General features: G+C 42.8%; 1 protein-coding gene across 4 annotated transcripts in view; it reads right to left on the minus strand.

Annotated features, from left to right (window-relative positions):
* Nucleotides 1-384: 384 nt before the first annotated feature.
* LOC133662485 (pyridine nucleotide-disulfide oxidoreductase domain-containing protein 1-like) overlaps nucleotides 385-24,000 on the minus strand; it is a 34,927-nt gene continuing 11,311 nt past the window's right edge. For 2 of the 4 annotated variants that reach the window (XM_062066525.1, XM_062066527.1), the window contains 10 exons: nucleotides 21,158-21,286; nucleotides 20,913-20,986; nucleotides 16,383-16,570; nucleotides 16,209-16,306; nucleotides 16,045-16,153; nucleotides 15,868-15,983; nucleotides 11,939-12,061; nucleotides 7,338-7,475; nucleotides 7,127-7,216; nucleotides 385-604 (listed from right to left, as the gene is read on the minus strand). In XM_062066525.1, the coding sequence (XP_061922509.1) occupies nucleotides 446-604; nucleotides 7,127-7,216; nucleotides 7,338-7,475; nucleotides 11,939-12,061; nucleotides 15,868-15,983; nucleotides 16,045-16,153; nucleotides 16,209-16,306; nucleotides 16,383-16,570; nucleotides 20,913-20,986; nucleotides 21,158-21,286 (1,224 nt within the window). In that variant the 3' untranslated portion in view covers nucleotides 385-445. Of the gene's footprint in view, nucleotides 605-7,126; nucleotides 7,217-7,337; nucleotides 7,476-11,938; nucleotides 12,062-15,867; nucleotides 15,984-16,044; nucleotides 16,154-16,208; nucleotides 16,307-16,382; nucleotides 16,571-20,912; nucleotides 20,987-21,157; nucleotides 21,287-21,430; nucleotides 21,549-24,000 lie in introns of those variants that run through there. The other 2 variants (XM_062066526.1, XM_062066528.1) reach the window with 2 other exon arrangements.

The following is a 24,000-nucleotide window of genomic DNA, read 5'->3' on the forward strand; positions in this document are numbered from 1 at the left end:
TTGTTTTCTTACTGTACCGAAAATGAACCGAACCGTGACCGCTAAACCGAGGTACGTACCGAACCGACATTTTTGTGTAGCGTTACACCCCTAATATATATATACTGTATGGTCCCCAGATGCTTTAATTTTAGTGTGCGGCCCCTCAGTTGCAAAAGTTCGGCCTACAGGTTTAGACCCATGTCTTTAATACCTAGCGACGCCTCTTTTTCTTACTCTAATCGAAGGTCCTTGAACGCACTACAGTTATGAGACGTTAAAGTGAAACTTCTGCTCTGCTGCCACAGGTAGGTGTTTACCTGTGCTGTGCATACAGGTGAGCTATGACCAGGTTATGAGGTGTAGTGTTAGCAATGTGGATGGACAAAGTCCTTCTTAATAACCTTGTTAGTTTTCCATCATATTTATTTGATTGTAACTTTCATATTTCAAAGAAAAGTCTATTTCAGTCAAAGTAGTCGTCTATGTCAATGTTGGGGTTGAGTAGATCCTCCCCGTACCGTGTCAGGTCCATCTGGTTCAAGATGAGGTTCTCAAAGGTTTCCTCTAAGTCCGTCTCCCCGATCAGCACTGCTCCCACCATCCTGCCACCTTGTAGCACCACCTGTAACCACAACACATGTATCACCTGTGTCAACTTCAACCATCCTGCCACCTTGTAGCACCACCTGTTTGTAACCACAACACATGTATCACCTGTGTCAACTTCAACCATCCTGCCACCTTGTAGCACCACCTGTAACCACAACACATGTATCACCTGTGTCAACTTCAACCATCCTGCCACCTTGTAGCACCACCTGTTTGTAACCACAACACATGTATCACCTGTGTCAACTTCAACCATCCTGCCACCTTGTAGCACCACCTGTAACCACAACACATGTATCACCTGTGTCAACTTCAACCATCCTGCCACCTTGTAGCACCACCTGTAACCACAACACATGTATCACCTGTGTCAACTTCAACCATCCTGCCACCTTGTAGCACCACCTGTAACCACAACACATGTATCACCTGTGTCAACTTCAACCATCCTGCCACCTTGTAGCACCACCTGTAACCACAACACATGTATCACCTGTGTCAACTTCAACCATCCTGCCACCTTGTAGCACCACCTGTTTGTAACCACAACACATGTATCACCTGTGTCAACTTCAACCATCCTTCCACCTTGTCGTCAATCGTTTCCCATCTGCAACAGAGTCCTCATTCTTGCCAAGACCTAACAGTATCCTCTGGCCAGTATGGACTAAGCAGAGGCCAAAGAGACCTAACAGTATCCTCTGGCCAGTATGGACTCAGCAGAGGCCAAAGACACCTAACAGTATCCTCTGGCCAGTATGGACTCAGCAGAGGCCAAAGAGACCTAACAGTATCCTCTGGCCAGTATGGACTCAGCAGAGGCCAAAGAGACCTAACAGTATCCTCTGGCCAGTATGGACTAAGCAGAGGCCAAAGACACCTAACAGTATCCTCTGGCCAGTATGGACTCAGCAGAGGCCAAAGACACCTAACAGTATCCTCTGGCCAGTATGGACTCAGCAGAGGCCAAAGAGACCTAACAGTATCCTCTGGCCAGTATGGACTCAGCAGAGGCCAAAGAGACCTAACAGTATCCTCTGGCCAGTATGGACTAAGCAGAGGCCAAAGACACCTAACAGTATCCTCTGGCCAGTATGGACTCAGCAGAGGCCAAAGAGACCTAACAGTATCCTCTGGCCAGTATGGACTCAGCAGAGGCCAAAGAGACCTAACAGTATCCTCTGGCCAGTATGGACTCAGCAGAGGCCAAAGAGACCTAACAGTATCCTCTGGCCAGTATGGACTAAGCAGAGGCCAAAGAGACCTAACAGTATCCTCTGGCCAGTATGGACTCAGCAGAGGCCAAAGAGACCTAACAGTATCCTCTGGCCAGTATGGACTCAGCAGAGGCCAAAGAGACCTAACAGTATCCTCTGGCCAGTATGGACTCAGCAGAGGCCAAAGGACTGACGGAGATCCTGCGCGCCCAGGAATCACGGCTCGCCCGACAGGAGGATTTTCAGACGGCAATGGCAGCGCACAAGGGTCACCTCTCCTCCCAGCTGCAAGACCTACTCGGGCAGTTTGCTCGACCGGATCCGGCGTCCCAGCCTCCCACGCCAACTGCCGCTCCCACGCTGCCTTCACCGCCTCCCAGAGCCAGATGCAAGCTGGCCCCTCCGGCGCCATACGCTGGAGGTCCCGGTTTGTGCAAAACATTTTTGATAGACTGTGCTATTCATTACGAGCTGATGCCCCATGCAATTCCCACGGACCGCTCCAAGATCGCATTCATGATTTCACACCTTCCGGATAGAGCCAAGGCGTGGGCTTCCGCCGAATGGGGGCGGAGCTCGTCACTCTGCCACTCATTCACAGACTTTCAAGCTGCTCTAACCAAGACTTTTGACCCGGTGTCCTCCAGCAGAGAAAAGGCCCAAGAGCCAAGCAGGTTAAAGCAGGGCAGCGGCTCCGTGTGCGACTACGGCATTCGCTTCCGCACGCTGGCAGCAGAAAGCGGATGGGGCGACATGGCCCTCTATGACATGTTTCTGAAGGGACTCGGAGCTGCCATACAGGACCTCCTCGTTCCCCTGGACCTACCCGACAACCTAGATGCCCTCATCTCACTCGCCGTCAGGACGGACAACCAACTAGCCCAGCTAAAACGACAGCGTGGTGTGGGATTGGCTGATGCAGGAAGAACCACCCACCCGTCCTTTCGCACCTAGCTGGTCGACCACTCAGCGTTCACCCCTGGAGCTACTTCCTCACCTCCGCACTGATCAGGAGGAGGAGCCCATGCAGCTGGGAAGAGCCCGACTGACCCCAGAGGAGCGACGCAAGCGGCTGATGGAGGGGAGATGTTTTTACTGTGGAGAGGGCGGCCATCTTGTCGTTTCCTGTCCGGCCAGGGGATCCCAGTGGTCGTCTTATATTCAGCTGCTCATCTTTTGCTTAGTTTTTTTAACTTTTTCCCGGCTACACCTCAGATGCCACGCACTCTCACTAAGATCACGATCACTCATCACACGACCACAGATCTAGAGGCGCTAATAGACTCTGGGGCAGACGAGAGTCTGATGGACTGGGGTTTAGCCAGGAGACTAGGACTCAAATCAGAACCGCTAGCTAAACCCATTAGAGCCAGGTCTCTGAATGGTAAGGAGCTTTTCACCATCACGCACATCAGTGAACCTGTCCAAATGAACATTGACTGCCATCAGGAAAAGATTAGTCCATACTTGATTACTTCACCCTCTCATTCTCTGATCTTGGGGCATCCATGGCTGTACCAGCATAACCCTCGTGTTGACTGGAAAACAGGGGAGATCAGCAAATGGTGAAGGGAATGCACTAACAATTGTGTTTTTTCTACTTTCCAGGGAAAACGTGTCAAGGAAATTAATCTTTTTTTCTGCCAATCCTGCCACAGACTCAGAATTTCCGGACCTGAATTCCGTTCCCTCCTGTTATCACCACCTGCGACAAGTCTTCAGCAAGACAAAGGCCCTGTCTCTTCCGCCCCACCAATCCTACATCTGTGCCATCGACCTGCTTCCCGGTGCCACTATTCTTAAAGGGCGTCTGTACTCCGTTTCTGGTCCAGAAAAGGCTGCCATGGACGATTGCATCACTGGAAGCTGGCTTGATTCGCCCGTCAACATCGCCAGCAGGAGCAGGGTTCTTCTTTGTGAAGAAGAAAGACGGGTCGTTAAGGCCCTGCATCGATTACAGTCCCCTGAATGACATTACCATCAAGAACTGTTACCCTCTTCCCCTCATGTCTTCTGTCTCCGACCAACTCCAACAGGCCAAAATATTCACCAAACTGGATCTACGCAACGCTTACCATCTGGTCCGAATAAGAGAGGGAGACGAGTGGAAGACTGGATTCAACACACCCAGCGGTCACTATGAATACAGGGTCATGCCCTTTGGACTCACCAATGCCCCAGACGTGTTCCAAGCCATGATCAACGAAGTTCTAAGAGACTTCCTGGACCATTTCGTGTACGTCTACCTTGACGATATATTGATTTATTCACCTGACAGTGACACTTACCAGGTCCACGTAAATCAGGTTTTAAAGAGACTTGTATGTTAAAGCTGAAAAGAGTGTTTTTCATGCCGACACTGTCTCCTTCCTGGGCTTCATTGTAGCTCCTGGAAGAGTGCTGATGGTTCAGGCTAAAGTTAGCGCTGTGGCCGATTGGCCTACACCTGACAACCGCAAAAAAGGTTCAGCAATTCTTGGGCTTTGAGAACTCTTACAGGCGGTTTGTCAGAAACTTCAGCGCAATAGCTGCTCCTCTCCACGGTCTTACCTCCACCTGGGTGCGGTTCCACTGGTCTCCAGAGGCAGAGAGGGCCTTCCAGACACTCAAGCGCCGCTTCACCTCAACTCCCATCCTCACCATTCCGGACCCACTGCGCCAGTTCGTCGTGGAGGTGGACGCTTCTAATGGAGAAGTTGGAGCGGTCCTGTCTCAACGCTCTCAACAGGATGGGAAGATGCATCCCTGTGCCTTTCTGTCGCGGCGGCTGTCCAAAGCTGAAAGAAACTATGATGTCGGCTATCGGGAGTTGCTGGCGGTGAAGCTCGCCTTGGAGGAATGGAGGCATTGGCTCGAGGGGGCCGAGCACCCATTCATCGTCTGGACGGATCACAAGAATCTGGAATATATCAAGAAGGCTAAGAGACTCAACTCTCGCCAGGCTGGGTGGGCGCTTTTCTTTAACCGCTTTTCCTTTTCGCTCTCCTACAGGCCGGGGTCCCGCAACGTCAAGCCAGACGCCCCGTCACGACTATTCGACCCCGAGCTTGAGGCCAAGCGACCTGAGACCATCCTTCCACTGAACTGTGTGGTAGGAGCGGTAACTTGGCCAACAGACACTGAGGTAAAGCAAGCTAACGGTGTGGCCACGCCACCTAGGGGATGTCCTGATAATTGATTGTTTGTCCCCACTGAGCTGCGTCCCCGGGTGATTCATTGGGCCCACACCTCGCTGCTTTCATGTCATCCGGGAGTTAAAAGAACTATGCTTGTGATCTCCCGGCGGTTCTGGTGGCCAGCCAGGGTGACGGAGGTCTGGGAGTACGTAGAGGCGTGTTCGGTCTGTGCCAGGAACAAGACGTCTTCCAGGTCTCACATAGGACTTCTCCAGCCGCTCCCCATCCCCTCCAGACCGTGGTCAGACATGGGGCGGGCAGGTTATGAATAATAACATTAAATAATAAATAACTATAAAACGTTAACATAAAAACTATAACAGTTAGACAAAAATGTTTTGCAGATCAAACCACCACAAATGTACAAACAATTGGGACAAAGGAGATATTCGGGGGGCTGGTTATGAAAAATAACATGTTAATTACCCGTTAATAGAGATGTCCGATAATGGCTATATGCCGATTTCCGATATTCCGATATTGTTCAACTCTTAATTACAGATTCCGATATCAACCGATACCGATATATACAGTTGTGGAATGAACACATTATTATGCCTAATTTTGTTGTGATGCCCCGCTGGATGCATTAAACAATGTAACTTTACCATGAATTGATTAACGTGGACCCCAACTTATTGGGGTGTTACCATTTAGTGGTCAATTGTACGGAATATGTACTGTACTGTGCAATCTACTAATAAAAGTTTCAATCAATCAATCAAAAACAAGGTTTTCCAAAATAAGAGAACAACTTCAACTCCAGTTATGGAAAAAAGTGCCAACATGGCACTGCCATATTTATTATTGAAGTCACAAAGTGCATTCTTTTTTTTAACATGCCTCAAAACAGCAGCTTGGAATTTGGGACATGCTCTCCCTGAGATGATCCTGATACCCACTACAACTATGGGAAATACTATAATTTGACTTTCACAAAGTGCATTTATTTTTTAAACATGCCTCAAAACAACAGCTACAAAAACAATGAAGGCACACAGCTTCAGTCCAGAGTATACTAGAGCATGCTTGCCAACCTTGACACCTCCGAATTCAGGGGTTGGGGAGGGCGGAGTTTGGTGGTAGCAGGGGGTGTATATTGTAGCGTCTCGGAAGAGTTAGTGCTGCAAGGGGTTCTGGGTATTTGTTCTGTTGTGTTTATGTTGTGTTACGGTGCGGATGTTCTCCCAAAATGTGTTTGTCATTCTTGTTCTGTGTGGGTTCACAGTGTGGCGCATATTTGTAACAGTGTTAAACTTGTTTATATGGTCACCCTCAGTGTGACCTGTATGGCTGTTGATCAAGTATGCCTTGCATTCACTCATGTGTGTGTAAAAGCCACATATATTATGTGACTGGGCCGGCACGCTGTTTGTATGGAGGAAAAGCGCACGTGACGACAGGTTGTAGAGGACGCTAAAGGCAGCCCCCAATAATGTTGTCCGGGTGGAAATCGGGAGAATGGTTGCCCCTGGAGATTTTTGGGAGGGGCACTGAAATTCGGGAGTCTCCCGGAAAAAGCAGGATGTTGAAACCGATACCGATAATTTCCGATATTACATTTTAAAGCATTTATCGGCCGATATTATCGGACATCTCTACCCGTTAACGACGTAAAAAACTATAAAACGTTAATAACATAAAAACTATATTAAGACAAAAATATTTTGCAGCACAAACTTCGCACAAATGATTGGGACAAGTTTGGGGAAATGTTGACTTGGTTGGGGTGGCTGGTTATGAAAAATAACATGTTAATTACACGTTAACAACATATAAATTATAAAATGTTAACATAACATTTGGACATGTTTGGGGTGGCTGGTTATGAATAATAACGTATAAAAAGACAAAACCTATACAACGTTAAAAACCAAAACTATAATGGAGGGACAAAAACCTTTGGCAGCACAAATGATTGAGACACGTTTGGGGAGATTTGGACATGGTTGTGGGGGAGGGGCTGGTTATGAATAATAACACCTTAAATAATTCATGAAATAAAAACTATAATAGTTAGACAAGGATTGGGACAAGTTTGGTGAGATTTGGACATGGTTGGGTGGCTGGTTATGAATAATAATAGGTTAAATAATGAATAACATCAAAAGTATAATAGTTTAGGAAGTGGGTCATCATCACCTTGACGTACTCCTGGCCTTTGGTGCATCGCAGTAGCAGCTGATGGTCGGAGGCCAACCCCTGTGCGTTAAACTTGCCCAGCAGGACCACCTGGTGAAGACCACTCTGTCACCACACCTTCAACGTGATGAGCGACATGACGCTGCCTACCTTGTAGTTGAAGGTGTCACCACACCTTCAACATAATGATGAGCAACATGACGCTGCCTACCTTGTAGTTGAAGAAGGTGGTGATGTGAGAGAAGAGCTCAAAGCAGAAGTCCAGCTCTATGGTCTGGGACAAGACTCCTGCCGCCATGCAGCGAGCGGCGTAGTAGCCCATCTGGCGAGCCTGCGTCCACAAGCGCATCTGCAGCAAGATGGACTAACTATGTCACAAGATGGACTAACTATGTCACAGCACCACACTTGTTGACTAACTATGTCACAGCACCAGACTTGTTGACTAACTATGTCACAGCACCAGACTTGTTGACTAACTATGTCACAACATGGACTAACTATGTCACAGCACCACTTGTTGACTAACTATGTCACAAGATGGACTAACTATGTCACAGCACCACACTTGTTGACTAACTATGTCACAACATGGACTAACTATGTCACAGCACCACACTTGTTGACTAACTATGTCACAACATGGACTAACTATGTCACAGCACCAGACTTGTTGACTAACTATGTCACAAGATGGACTAACTATGTCACAGCACCACACTTGTTGACTAACTATGTCACAACATGGACTAACTATGTCACAGCACCAGACTTGTTGACTAACTATGTCACAACACCACACTTGCTGACTAACTATGTCACAGCACCAGACTTGTTGACTAACTATGTCACAGCACCACACTTGCTGACTAACTATGTCACAGCACCAGACTTGTTGACTAACTATGTCACAGCACCACACTTGCTGACTAACTATGTCACAGCACCACACTTGCTGACTAACTATGTCACAGCACCACACTTGTTGACTAACTATGTAACAGCACCAGACTTGTTGACTAACTATGTCACAGCACCAGACTTGTTGACTAACTATGTCACAGCACCACACTTGCTGACTAACTATGTCACAGCACCACACTTGTTGACTAACTATGTCACAGCACCACACTTGCTGACTAACTATGTCACAGCACCACACTTGTTGACTAACTATGTCACAGCACCACACTTGCTGACTAACTATGTCACAGCACCACACTTGTTGACTAACTATGTCACAGCACCACACTTGCTGACTAACTATGTCACAGCACCACACTTGTTGACTAACTATGTCACAGCACCAGACTTGTTGACTAACTATGTCAGAGCACCACACTTGCTGACTAACTATGTCACAGCACCAGACTTGTTGACTAACTATGTCACAGCACCAGACTTGTTGACTAACTATGTCACAGCACCACACTTGCTGACTAACTATGTCACAGCACCACACTTGTTGACTAACTATGTCACAGCACCACACTTGTTGACTAACTATGTCACAAGATGGACTAACTATGTCACAGCACCAGACTTGCTGACTAACTATGTCACAGCACCAGACTTGTTGACTAACTATGTCACAGCACCACACTTGTTGACTAACTATGTCACAGCACCACACTTGTTGACTAACTATGTCACAGCACCACACTTGTTGACTAACTATGTCACAGCACCAGACTTGTTGACTAACTATGTCACAGCACCAGACTTGTTGACTAACTATGTCACAGCACCACACTTGTTGACTAACTATGTCACAGCACCACACTTGTTGACTAACTATGTCACAGCACCACACTTGCTGACTAACTATGTCACAGCACCACACTTGTTGACTAACTATGTCACAGCACCAGACTTGTTGACTAACTATGTCACAGCACCAGACTTGTAGACTAAGTATGTCACAGCACCACACTTGTTGACTAACTATGACACAGCACCACACTTGCTGACTAACTATGTCACAGCACCACACTTGTTGACTAACTATGTCACAAGATGGACTAACTATGTCACAGCACCACACTTGTTGACTAACTATGTCACAGCACCAGACTTGTTGACTAACTATGTCACAGCACCAGACTTGTTGACTAACTATGTCACAGCACCACACTTGTTGACTAACTATGACACAGCACCACACTTGCTGACTAACTATGTCACAGCACCACACTTGTTGACTAACTATGTCACAAGATGGACTAACTATGTCACAGCACCACACTTGTTGACTAACTATGTCACAACATGGACTAACTATGTTACAGCACCAGACTTGTTGACTAACTATGACACAACACCACACTTGTTGACTAACTATGTCACAGCACCACACTTGTTGACTAACTATGACACAGCACCACACTTGTTGACTAACTATGTCACAGCACCACACTTGTTGACTAACTATGTCACAACATGGACTAACTATGTTACAGCACCAGACTTGTTGACTAACTATGTCACAGCACCACACTTGTTGACTAACTATGTCACAGCACCACACTTGTTGACTAACTATGTCACAAGATGGACTAACTATGTCACAGCACCACACTTGTTGACTAACTATGTCACAACATGGACTAACTATGTTACAGCACCAGACTTGTTGACTAACTATGACACAACACCACACTTGTTGACTAACTATGACACAGCACCACACTTGTTGACTAACTATGTCACAAGATGGACTAACTATGTCACAGCACCACACTTGTTGACTAACTATGTCACAACATGGACTAACTATGTTACAGCACCAGACTTGTTGACTAACTATGACACAACACCACACTTGTTGACTAACTATGTCACAGCACCACACTTGTTGACTAACTATGACACAGCACCACACTTGTTGACTAACTATGTCACAGCACCACACTTGTTGACTAACTATGTCACAACATGGACTAACTATGTTACAGCACCAGACTTGTTGACTAACTATGTCACAGCACCACACTTGTTGACTAACTATGTCACAGCACCACACTTGTTGACTAACTATGTCACAAGATGGACTAACTATGTCACAGCACCACACTTGTTGACTAACTATGTCACAACATGGACTAACTATGTTACAGCACCAGACTTGTTGACTAACTATGACACAACACCACACTTGTTGACTAACTATGTCACAGCACCACACTTGTTGACTAACTATGACACAGCACCACACTTGTTGACTAACTATGTCACAGCACCACACTTGTTGACTAACTATGTCACAACATGGACTAACTATGTTACAGCACCAGACTTGTTGACTAACTATGTCACAGCACCACACTTGTTGACTAACTATGTCACAAGATGGACTAACTATGTCACAGCACCACACTTGTTGACTAACTATGTCACAACATGGACTAACTATGTTACAGCACCAGACTTGTTGACTAACTATGTCACAGCACCACACTTGTTGACTAACTATGTCACAAGATGGACTAACTATGTCACAGCACCACACTTGTTGACTAACTATGTCACAACATGGACTAACTATGTTACAGCACCAGACTTGTTGACTAACTATGTCACAGCACCACACTTGTTGACTAACTATGTCACAAGATGGACTAACTATGTCACAGCACCACACTTGTTGACTAACTATGTCACAACATGGACTAACTATGTTACAGCACCAGACTTGTTGACTAACTATGACACAACACCACACTTGTTGACTAACTATGACACAGCACCACACTTGTTGACTAACTATGTCACAAGATGGACTAACTATGTCACAGCACCACACTTGTTGACTAACTATGTCACAACATGGACTAACTATGTTACAGCACCAGACTTGTTGACTAACTATGACACAACACCACACTTGTTGACTAACTATGTCACAGCACCACACTTGTTGACTAACTATGACACAGCACCACACTTGTTGACTAACTATGTCACAGCACCACACTTGTTGACTAACTATGTCACAACATGGACTAACTATGTTACAGCACCAGACTTGTTGACTAACTATGTCACAGCACCACACTTGTTGACTAACTATGTCACAGCACCACACTTGTTGACTAACTATGTCACAAGATGGACTAACTATGTCACAGCACCACACTTGTTGACTAACTATGTCACAACATGGACTAACTATGTTACAGCACCAGACTTGTTGACTAACTATGACACAGCACCACACTTGTTGACTAACTATGTCACAGCACCACACTTGTTGACTAACTATGTCACAACATGGACTAACTATGTTACAGCACCAGACTTGTTGACTAACTATGTCACAGCACCACACTTGTTGACTAACTATGTCACAGCACCACACTTGTTGACTAACTATGTCACAAGATGGACTAACTATGTCACAGCACCAGACTTGTTGACTAACTATGTCACAGCACCACACTTGCTGACTAACTATGTCACAGCACCAGACTTGTTGACTAACTATGTCACAAGTCAGCACCAGACTTGATACCTGTCAAGATGGACTAAGTATGTCACCAGACTTGATACCTGTCAAGATGGACTAAGTATGTCACCAGACTTGATACCTGTCAAGATGGACTAAGTATGTCACCAGACTTGATACCTGTCAAGATGGACTAAGTATGTCACCAGACTTGATACCTGTCAAGATGGACTAAGTATGTCACCAGACTTGGTACCTGTCAAGATGGACTAAGTATGTCACCAGACTTGATACCTGTCAAGATGGACTAAGTATGTCACCAGACTTGATACCTGTCAAGACGGACTAAGTATGTCTAGACTAGATACCTGTTGCCAGAAGGGGCTGTGCTCCCAGCATGCACTGCACACATCTCCGGCAGCGTAGACGTCAGGCTGTGATGTCATCATGTGGTCGTCCACTCGCAGACCGCCATCATCCGCTAAAGCAAACTGCAAATACAAGAATGGAGGATATGTCGTAAAACAAGTGAAATGGTTGAAGCAGCTTTTGTCCTTCAGTGACACCTAGCAGACAAAAAGGTGTGTACAATTGTCCCTCCTTTATCGCTGTTAATTGGTTCCGGACAAACCTGCCATCATTGAATCCAATCATTCGTTATAATACAAAATATTTACATAGCTAAAGCATTAAACGGTGAACTATCTCCTAAATATGTTTGTCAGCATCATGAGTAGACATGACAACCTTTAGTCACCTTTACACTCTTTCAATCCAACTATAGTAATGCTGCCAATCAGAGGCCATGATACTGAATAGTAGACATGACAACCTTTAGTCACCTTTACACTCTTTCAATCCAACATAGTAATGCTGCCAATCAGAGGCCATGATACTGAATAGTAGACATGACAACCTTTAGTCACCTTTACACTCTTTCAATCCAACATAGTAATGCTGCCAATCAGAGGCCATGATACTGAATAGTAGACATGACAACCTTTAGTCACCTTTACACTCTTTCAATCCAACATAGTCATGCTGCCAATCAGAGGCCATGATACTGAATAGTAGACATGACAACCTTTAGTCACCTTTACTCTTTCAATCCAACATAGTCATGCTGCCAATCAGAGGCCATCTAATCTATTGTTGACTAATCACATGTATAATGGTCTTTGTTAAAAATGTATAATGGTCTATGTTAAACATGTATAATGGTCTATGTTAAACATGTATAATGGTCTATGTTGAAAATGTATAATGGTCTATATTAAAAATGTATAATAGTCTATGTTAAAAATGTATAATGGTCTATGTTAAAAATGTATAATAGTCTATGTTAAAAATGTATAATGGTCTATGTTAAAAATGTATAATGGTCTATGTTAAAAATGTATAATGGTCTATGTTAAAAATGTATAATAGTCTATGTTAAAAATGTATAATGGTCTATGTTAAAAATGTATTATTTCCCCCACATTTAATGGGGACTATCCAGGACTAGATGCAGTGTGCTCATACAACCAGCAGGTGGCATCTTTGAGCATGCATCATCTCACATACAACACACACATCTGTCACTTAGGTGACTTGTTATTGAAGTAAATACGTAGGTGACTTGTTATTGAAGTAAATACTTAGGTGACTTGTTATTGAAGTAAATACTTAGGTGACTTGTTATTGAAGTAAATACTTAGGTGACTTGTTATTGAAGTAAATAGTTGGTTATTTAGGTGACTTGTTATTGAAGTAAATAGTTAGGTGACTTGTTATTGAAGTAAATAGTTGGTTATTTAGGTGACTTGTTATTGAAGTAAATAGTTAGGTGACTTGTTATTGAAGTAAATAGTCAAACAAAGATGTTATTGGAGTAAATAGTTAGGTGACTTGTTATTGAAGTAAATAGTTGGTTATTTAGGTGACTTGTTATTGAAGTAAATAGTTGGTTATTTAGGTGACTTGTTATTGAAGTAAATAGTTAGGTGACTTGTTATTGAAGTAAATAGTTGGTTATTTAGGTGACTTGTTATTGAAGTAAATAGTTAGGTGACTTGTTATTGAAGTAAATAGTCAAACACAGATGTTATTGGAGTAAATAGTTAGGTGACTTGTTATTGAAGTAAATAGTTGGTTATTTAGGTGACTTGTTATTGAAGTAAATAGTTGGTTATTTAGGTGACTTGTTATTGAAGTAAATAGTTAGGTGACTTGTTATTGAAGTAAATAGTTGGTTATTTAGGTGACTTGTTATTGAAGTAAATAGTTAGGTGACTTGTTATTGAAGTAAATAGTCAAACACAGATGTTATTGGAGTAAATAGTTAGGTGACTTGTTATTGAAGTAAATAGTTGGTTATTTAGGTGACTTGTTATTGAAGTAAATAGTTGGTTATTTAGGTGACTTGTTATTGAAGTAAATAGTTAGGTGACTTGTTATTGAAGTAAATAGTCAAACACAGATGTTATTGGAGTAAATAGTTAGGTGACTTGTTATTGAAGTAAATAGTTGGTTATTTAGGTGACTTGTTATTGGAGTAAATAGTTAGGTGACTTGTTATTGAAGTAAACAGTCAAACACAGATGTTATTGAAGTAAATAGTTAGGTGACTTGTTATTGAAGTAAATAGTCAAACACAGATGTTATTGAAGTAAATAGTTAGGTGACTTGTTATTGAAGTAAATAGTTAGGTGACTTGTTATTGAAGTAAATAGTCAAACACAGATGTTATTGAAGTAAATAGTTAGGTGACTTGTTATTGAAGTAAATAGTCAAACACAGATGTTATTGGAGTAAATAGTTAGGTGACTTGTTATTGAAGTAAATAGTCAAACACAGATATTATTGAAGTAAATAGTTAGGTGACTTGTTATTGAAGTAAATAGTTAGGTGACTTGTTATTGAAGTAAATAGTCAAACACAGATGTTATTGAAGTAAATAGTTAGGTGACTTGTTATTGAAGTAAATAGTCAAACACAGATGTTATTGGAGTAAATAGTTAGGTGACTTGTTATTGAAGTAAATAGTCAAACACAGATGTTATTGAAGTAAATAGTTAGGTGACTTGTTATTGAAGTAAATAGTCAAAAACAGATGTTATTGAAGTAAATAGTTAGGTGACTTGTTATTGAAGTAAATAGTTAGGTGACTTGTTATTGAAGTAAATAGTCAAACACAGATGTTATTGAAGTAAATAGTTAGGTGACTTGTTATTGAAGTAAATAGTCAAACACAGATGTTATTGAAGTAAATAGTTAGGTGACTTGTTATTGAAGTAAATAGTCAAACACAGATGTTATTGGAGTAAATAGTCAAAATAGTCAAACACAGATGTTATTGGAGTAAATAGTTAGGTGACTTGTTATTGAAGTAAATAGTCAAACACAGATGTTATTGAAGTAAATAGTTAGGTGACTTGTTATTGAAGTAAATAGTCAAACAGATGCTTTGAAGTAAATAGTTAGGTGACTTGTTATTGAAGTAAATAGTCAAACACAGGTGTTATTGAAGTAAATAGTTAGGTGACTTGTTATTGAAGTAAATAGTCAAACACAGGTGTTATTGAAGTAAATAGTTAGGTGACTTGTTATTGAAGTAAATAATCAAACACAGATGTTATTGAAGTAAATAGTTAGATGACTTGTTATTGAAGTAAATAGTTAGGTGACTTGTTATTGAAGTAAATAGTCAAACACAGATGTTATTGAAGTAAATAGTTAGGTGACTTGTTATTGAAGTAAATAGTCAAACACAGGTGTTATTGAAGTAAATAGTTAGGTGACTTGTTATTGAAGTAAATAGTTAGGTGACTTGTTATTGAAGTAATTAGTCAAACACAGATGTTATTGAAGTAAATAGTTAGGTGACTTGTTATTGAAGTAAATAGTCAAACACAGATGGTATTGGAGTAAATAGTTAGGTGACTTGTTATTGAAGTAAATAGTTGGTTATTTAGGTGACTTGTTATTGAAGTAAATAGTTAGGTGACTTGTTATTGAAGTAAATAGTCAAACACAGATGTTATTGGAGTAAATAGTTAGGTGACTTGTTATTGAAGTAAATAGTCAAACACAGATGTTATTGAAGTAAATAGTTAGGTGACTTGTTATTGAAGTAAATAGTCAAACACAGATGTTATTGGAGTAAATAGTTAGGTGACTTGTTATTGAAGTAAATAGTCAAACACAGATGTTATTGGAGTAAATAGTTAGGTGACTTGTTATTGAAGTAAATAGTCAATCACAGATGTTATTGGAGTAAATAGTTGGTGATTGAGACACAGATGTTCCTCCTTACGTTGTTGCCAGGTAAGAAGGGCTGGGTGTTGGGTGTGACTCCGGTGGCACTGACCACAAAGTCACAGCCGTAAGTCTTGCCGTTGGTCAGCTGGACATAGACCGGCCATGTTCCTTCTAGGCCCAGATGGGAAATGGTGGTTGAGGGCTGGATTGTGAATGTAGACCTCGTTCTCACCGGTATCAGCTGTGTTTGTTTGCTGTGCAGCTGTGGAGTTGAGCATCTCCTGGGAGGTGAAGATCTTGTCCACCTCACACTGATATTCCACTGAGAGTCTGTGGGATGCCTGACAGAGCAGCAGTAACATAAACATGCTTTTATAGTCTAGGTCAAGTCCTCACCTGCTCTGCTCCTTTCAGAACCATCCCTTCATGCCAGTCTGGACCGAGCGCACTGCCAGCCTCTGTTGGACCAGAGCCGCGTCCTCGCGTGTTTCGATCTGTACAGGACACTACATACTTTAGAAGTCTAGCTTTGGGACAGAAATGCTCCTTTTTTTGGAAGGATGTGAAGACCTGCTGTGAAGGTCTGGGCCGCTGCATCCTGTGTGGTGTAGCGAAGCCTCTTGCAGGGAGCGGCTCTCTCCGGCTTGTCGGCCCCCAGCGACGGGACCAGGAACTGTGCGGCTCCCGCATCGAAGAAGGTGTTTCCGATGGCGTTGTCCTTCACCGCCCATATCACCTCACAGCCTTCCACCTCATACCTGCGGGGGAGAACCACTTCACATTCTGGATCTCTTCCACCTCATACCTGCGGGGGAGAACCACTTCACATTCTGGATCTCTTCCACCTCATACCTGCGGGGGAGAACCACTTCACACTCTGGATCTCTTCCACCTCATACCTGCGGGGGAGAACCACTTCACACTCTGGATCTCTTCCACCTCATACCTGCGGGGGAGAACCACTTCACACTCTGGATCTCTTCCACCTCATACCTGCGGGGGAGAACCACATCACACTCTGGATCTCTTCCACCTCATACCTGCGGGGGAGAACCACTTCACATTCTGGATCTCTTCCACCTCATACCTGCGGGGGAGAACCACTTCACACTCTGGATCTCTTCCACCTCATACCTGCGGGGGAGAACCACATCACACTCTGGATCTCTTCCACCTCATACCTGCGGGGGAGAACCACTTCACACTCTGGATCTCTTCCACCTCATACCTGCGGGGAGAACCACATCACACTCTGGATCTCTTCCACCTCATACCTGCGGGGAGAACCACTTCACACTCTGGATCTCTTCCACCTCATACCTGCGGGGAGAACCACTTCACACTCTGGATCTCTTCCACCTCATACCTGCGGGGGAAAACCACTTCACACTCTGGATCTCTTCCACCTCATACCTGCGGGGAGAACCACTTCACACTCTGGATCTCCAGCTACAGTAGGCACTAGGGGGGTCACCATACCTGTATTTTGGTACCGCTACCAACATGTATTTCAATAAATTGATACTTTTCTAAATAAAGGGGAGCACAAAAAATGTCATTATTGTCTTGTCTTTATTGTAACAACAAATGTATTATTAGTTTATTATTGTCCTTAAATAAAATGTTGAACATACTAGACAACTTGTCTTTTAGTAGTAAGTAAACAAACAAAGACTCCTAGTTAGTCGTATGCAGTAACATATTGTGTCATTTATACACCTATTATTTTGTACACATTATGAGGGACAAACTGTTAAAAATTATTATTAATCTACTTGTTCATTTACTGTTAATATCTGCTTATTTTCTGTTTTAACATGTTCTATCCACACTTCTGTTCAAATGTAATAATCACTTATTCTTCTCTTCTTTGATACTTGACATTAGCTTTGGATGATACCACACATTTAGGTATGGATCCGATACCAAGTAGTTACAGGATCATACATTGCATAGTCCAGGGATGTATTTACTGACTTTATCAACAATAACAAAAGATTTTGTGATAGTAAAACATATTGATTTAATTATTGTAGTGTTGACTATTTACGACTCTTGTACTTGGTGTCATTACAGTCGATAATGTGTCTGTATAGATCCACCTATTTGTTTAACATTCAGGAGCACTACCTTGCTGTTAGCGGTGAGCTATTGTATCCTCCTACGGTGTGCAGTGAAGCATGTTTAGCTATTCCTCGTCCCGCAGTGATAATGCTACTTGTAAGAAACTCACTTTATTTCAGGATTAGTGATTTAGAAGTAGCTAAAACACTAAGGATGGATGTTAGCCGCTAGCTAGCTAGCCATGTCTTAAAGCAGCTCTTCCTGAGGGTGTTTCAGTGTTATAACTTCACCTTTATCTTTACCTTTTTACACCAAAATGCGTCCATTCTCCCTTTTCTGTCTACACACTGTGTCAGCTTGTAAGTACTCTGTGTGTGTGCGCTGCCCAACATGCTCCTCTGCTCATAAAACCAGCAATGTCACCACGTGACGACGCGCCGTCATGCCCGTAAAAAAAAATAAATCTATATATATATATATATATATATATATATATATATATATATATATATATATATATATATATATATATATATATATATATATATATATATATACTGTATATATATATATAGGGAACCTGTACTTTTCAGAGTATAGTACTGTGTTTGATTGATTAGTACTGCGATACAATACTAAAGTGGTATAGTGTAAAACCCTAGTAGGCACACATAGCAACATGTCACGACTCAGAAAACAACTTGTCTGGTGGTTTCTGTGTCCTAACATGTGATGATGCTTTTGTTCTTCTGACCCCAGACTGAGCACACTCCCACAGGAGACTAGTCTGGGATCCACTATTTTTTACACATATCTTTTATCCACGTTTACTAGTCAAATGTATAATGGTCTATGTTAAAAATTGATTATTTCCCCCACATTTAATGGGGACTATCCAGGACTAGCTGCAGTGTGCTCATACAACCAGCAGGTGGCATCTTTGAGCATGCATCATCTCCTTAGGTGAGGTCTTCACTTGGAGGAATCATCCTTCTTCACACGTGTCACTTTAGGTGAGGGATGAGGCAAACAGTGTATGTGTATGATGCAGATGTGATATGAGATATGTGATGCAGATGTGATATGAGATACAGTATATGATGCAGATGTGATATGAGATACAGTATGTGATGCAGATGTGATATGAGGCAAACAGCGTATGTGTATGATGCAGATGTGATATGAGATATGTGATGCAGATGTGATATGAGATACAGTATGTGATGCAGATGTGATATGAGATATGTGATGCAGATGTGATATGAGATATGTGATGCAGATGTGATATGAGGCAAACAGTGTATGTGTATGATGCAGATGTGATATGAGATACAGTATGTGATGCAGATGTGATATGAGATACAGTATGTGATGCAGATGTGATATGAGATACAGTATGTGATGCAGATGTGATATGAGATATGTGATGCAGATGTGATATAAGATACAGTATGTGATGCAGATGTGATATGAGATACAGTATGTGATGCAGATGTGATATGAGATATGTGATGCAGATGTGATATGAGGCAAACAGTGTATGTGTATGATGCAGATGTGATATGAGATACAGTATATGATGCAGATGTGATATGAGATATGTGATGCAGATGTGATATGAGATACAGTATGTGATGCAGATGTGATATGAGGCAAACAGTGTATGTGTATGATGCAGATGTGATATAAGATACAGTATATGATGCAGATGTGATATGAGATATGTGATGCAGATGTGATATGAGATACAGTATATGATGCAGATGTGATATGAGATATGTGATGCAGATGTGATATGAGGCAAACAGCGTATGTGTATGATGCAGATGTGATATGAGATACAGTATATGATGCAGATGTGATATGAGATATGTGATGCAGATGTGATATGAGATACAGTATATGATGCAGATGTGATATGAGATATGTGATGCAGATGTGATATGAGGCAAACAGTGTATGTGTATGATGCAGATGTGATATGAGATACAGTATATGATGCAGATGTGATATGAGATATGTGATGCAGATGTGATATGAGATACAGTATGTGATGCAGATGTGATATGAGGCAAACAGCGTATGTGTATGATGCAGATGTGATATGAGATACAGTATATGATGCAGATGTGATATGAGATATGTGATGCAGATGTGATATGATACAGTATGTGATGCAGATGTGATATGAGGCAAACAGTGTATGTGTATGATGCAGATGTGATATGAGATACAGTATATGATGCAGATGTGATATGAGATATGTGATGCAGATGTGATATGATACAGTATGTGATGCAGATGTGATATGAGGCAAACAGTGTATGTGTATGATGCAGATGTGATATGAGATACAGTATATGATGCAGATGTGATATGAGATATGTGATGCAGATGTGATATGAGGCAAACAGCGTATGTGTATGATGCAGGCCAACACAACTTGAACCTTAAATGTCCCCCGGGCCGCACTTTGGACATCCCTGCTGTACAATATTCACTTAACCAGAGTCTCCTTTTGGCTTCAGTGGGTCCTAAAAACTACATCCTGTGCAAACAATATTTGTATGATACATGACAAGGCTTGTTCTTCTTCCAATTGTGTAACTCTGACCAAACTAATAGACAAAAACAATTTCAACTACAGAGGATGATGATTTTTTTGGAGGGTAAAACATTTGCATTAATATCTGTACATGTCCAAATGTAGTTTTTACTAGCTCCACAAGATGGCACTAGCTGCATTTAAAATACATGTTGCTACTCACGCTAACTCCAAGGCAATCTTCTAACAAGCACAATGCTCCTTGGAATGTTGCTACTCACGCTAACTCCAAGGCAATCTTCTAAATGTTGCTACTCACACTAACTCCAAGGCAATCTTCTAAATGCTGCTACTCACGCTAACTCCAAGGCAATCTTCTAACAAGCACAATGCTCCTTGGAATGTTGCTACTCACGCTAACTCCAAGGCAATCTTCTAAATGTTGCTACTCACACTAACTCCAAGGCAATCTTCTAAATGCTGCTACTCACGCTAACTCCAAGGCAATCCCTCCATTTCCGACAAGCACAATTCTCCTGGCTTTAGAAAGCTGCTTCTGGAAGTCCTGGAACACACATTGGTGCAATACTGTGAGTCTTTTCACCGCAAAGTTGCACTTTTCTGACATGCACGTGTCTATTGACACCTAACTTATAAGAGAGATCTTATCAGCTTTATTTCAGAAAGAGAGGAAATGAAAGATGTCTCGACAGGATGTAGTATTATTTGGTAGTACCTGGACACTGTCTGTGTCACGTATGCCCAGCACATGCTGCTTGTCCTCAGCCAGGAGTTTAGGTCTGGCCCCGCTGCAGATGCACAGCTTCTCGTAAGCAAAAACCTCTCCGTGGGCTGTTTCCACCAGCTGGGAATAAATACATGAATACAAGTTAGAGTAAAGTCCTACAATGTAGTGTAACTCCCATCCACCAGGCGGCAATATATTTGAGAGACAATCAGCACTACCAGACCCATAACTCGCTGTGCAATTGTGTTTAAGGACGCCTACCAAATTGGGTGCTTTTTGTAGGTAAACGTAAAATCCCACGATACAATATTTCCATACCTTTGTTACATGTGACATCACTTCCACTCTGGCTGAGTCCGTTATGGGTGTCTGCAACAGGAAGTGATGTCACATGTAACAAAGACACCCATAACGGACTCAGCCAGAGTGCCTGAAGGGAATGTTACAATTGTGCATGCCAATAAATAAGGCCGGCGTGCCTGACTCAAAAACAAGGCTCCGCTTTTCAGAATGCGATAGCTCAATGCTAATTTACATTGGAGATGCCATTTACATGCTACCGGTTAGCATTAGCCATTTCGACACCTCCAAATAGGTCAATCAAAGGTACAACTAAGATGCAATCAAACTGCTGGCGTGCAACAAGTACAATTCTTAACAAAAGACTCAACAACGGACATTTAACCTAATGGCAAAGACTACTTCCCCGACTACTGCAACTGAAATGAATGTTTACATATCTTAGTACATCCACTCAAAAAAAAAAGCGTATCCTGAGTTAATCTGACACTTTGAAGGCCCTGCATGACTACTTGGTGTGTGCCATAGTCAGGGCCGGCCCGTGGCATAGGCCGCATAGGCAAATGCTAAGGGCGCCGTCCACCAGGGGGCGCCACGCCAGTGCCACAAATGTTGGAGAAAAAAAAAAAAAAAGGAAAAAAAGTTTGTACTATTAGCCCTTTGAGACACTTGTGATTTAGGGCTATATAAATAAACATTGATTGATTGATTGATTGATTTCTAAATACAAAAAATAATCCCACGCTAATTAAAATGCAAAGTAAAGCCTATTTAATAGAAATATTATTTGTTACAACATTACGCCCCCCCCCCCCCATGCCCACCGCACGGTGCGCCCCCTCCCTTCCCGTATCATGACTCTTTTTTGGACGTCACCACATAAAAAAAGTCAACACAAGATGTCAAAATGGCCAAAACTGTCAGGTGCCCAGGGAAGAAAAAAGAGAAAAGAAGAGGAGGAGAAACGAGAAAAAGACAGAGGTAGCAGGTAGGTAACGTTAGCCTACATGAAATTATTTGTCTGTTACAGAATGTGATAGTAACCTGGCTTTTAGCATTAAGCTAATGTTACATGATTCGGCAATTGCTAATCAATATATAGCTAGTTCTGTTTTAACGTCGGGTTAATATTGTGGAGGGGGCTAAATTGTTATGGAAAATAATAATGTAACGTTAGGTAATTACAGTACTCCCACCTTACATTCCTCAGGGACATTTGTATTAGATCTTTTAAGCAGGTGTTTTCTGTTTACATTGTTATTGCCTTCTGGTTAGCTAATGTTTGCCCTGCAGGTAATAGTCACTTTTCCAACTCTTTATATATATTAGGTATAGTTGTAAGCCTAGTTGTTAAAGTGCACATCATTATTGTTAATTAAGCAATATCACATGAGAGGGAATGCTGTTTTTTAATTTGAGCACTGCTGTGATTCCGTTAAAGATAATCATAACATAACATTCTCAAATAATATGCTAATTTGCTTTCTTTAAGTAAAAAAAAAAAGGTCAAAGACAAAGCTATTTGGTTTCTTGTGAGTATATACACTTCACTGCCGATGTGGGGGGGCGCCACCTAAAATCTTACCTAGGGCGCCAGATTGGTTAGGGCCAGCCCTGGCCATAGTCTACTGCCATCTAATGCCTTGGAACTGCAACTGCATGCAAAGTCTACTATTTAATACTGGCAAATAAGACTCAGAAGTGTTAGAAAACAAGATATATCCATCCATCCATTTTCTACCACTTGTCCCTTAAGGGGTCGCGGGGGGTGCTGGAGCCTATCTCAGCTGCATTTGGGCGGAAGGCGGGGTACACCCTGGACAAGTCTCCACCTCATCACAGGGCCAACACAGACAACATTCACACACTAGGGACCATTTAGTGTTGCCAATCAACCTATCCCCAGGTGCATGTCTTTGGAGGTGGGAGGGGCCTATCCCCAGGTGCATGTCTTTGGAGGTGGGAGGGGCCTATCCCCAGGTGCATGTCTTTGGAGGTGGGAGGGGTCTATCCCCAGATGCATGTCTTTGGAGGTGAGAGGGGCCTATCCCAGGTGCATGTCTTTGGAGGTGGGAGGGGCCTATCCCCAGGTGCATGTCTTTGGAGGTGGGAGGGGTCTATCCCCAGATGCATGTCTTTGGAGGTGAGAGGGGTCTATCCCCAGGTGCATGTCTTTGGAGGTGGGAGGGGCCTATCCCCAGGTGCATGTCTTTGGAGGTGGGAGGGGCCTATCCCCAGGTGCATGTCTTTGGAGGTGGGAGGGGCCTATCCCCAGGTGCATGTCTTTGGAGGTGGGAGGGGCCTATCCCCAGGTGCATGTCTTTGGAGGTGGGAGGGGCCTATCCCCAGGTGCATGTCTTTGGAGGTGGGAGGGGCCTATCCCCAGGTGCATGTCTTTGGAGGTGGGAGGGGCCTATCCCCAGGTGCATGTCTTTGGAGGTGGGAGGAGCCTATCCCCAGGTGCATGTCTTTGGAGGTGGGAGGAAGCCGGAGTAGAACCCACGCAGTCACGGGGAGAACATGCAAACTCC

The sequence above is a fragment of the Entelurus aequoreus genome, linkage group LG12 (genome assembly GCF_033978785.1).
Source record: "Entelurus aequoreus isolate RoL-2023_Sb linkage group LG12, RoL_Eaeq_v1.1, whole genome shotgun sequence".
Classification (NCBI taxonomy): Eukaryota; Metazoa; Chordata; class Actinopteri; order Syngnathiformes; family Syngnathidae; genus Entelurus; species Entelurus aequoreus.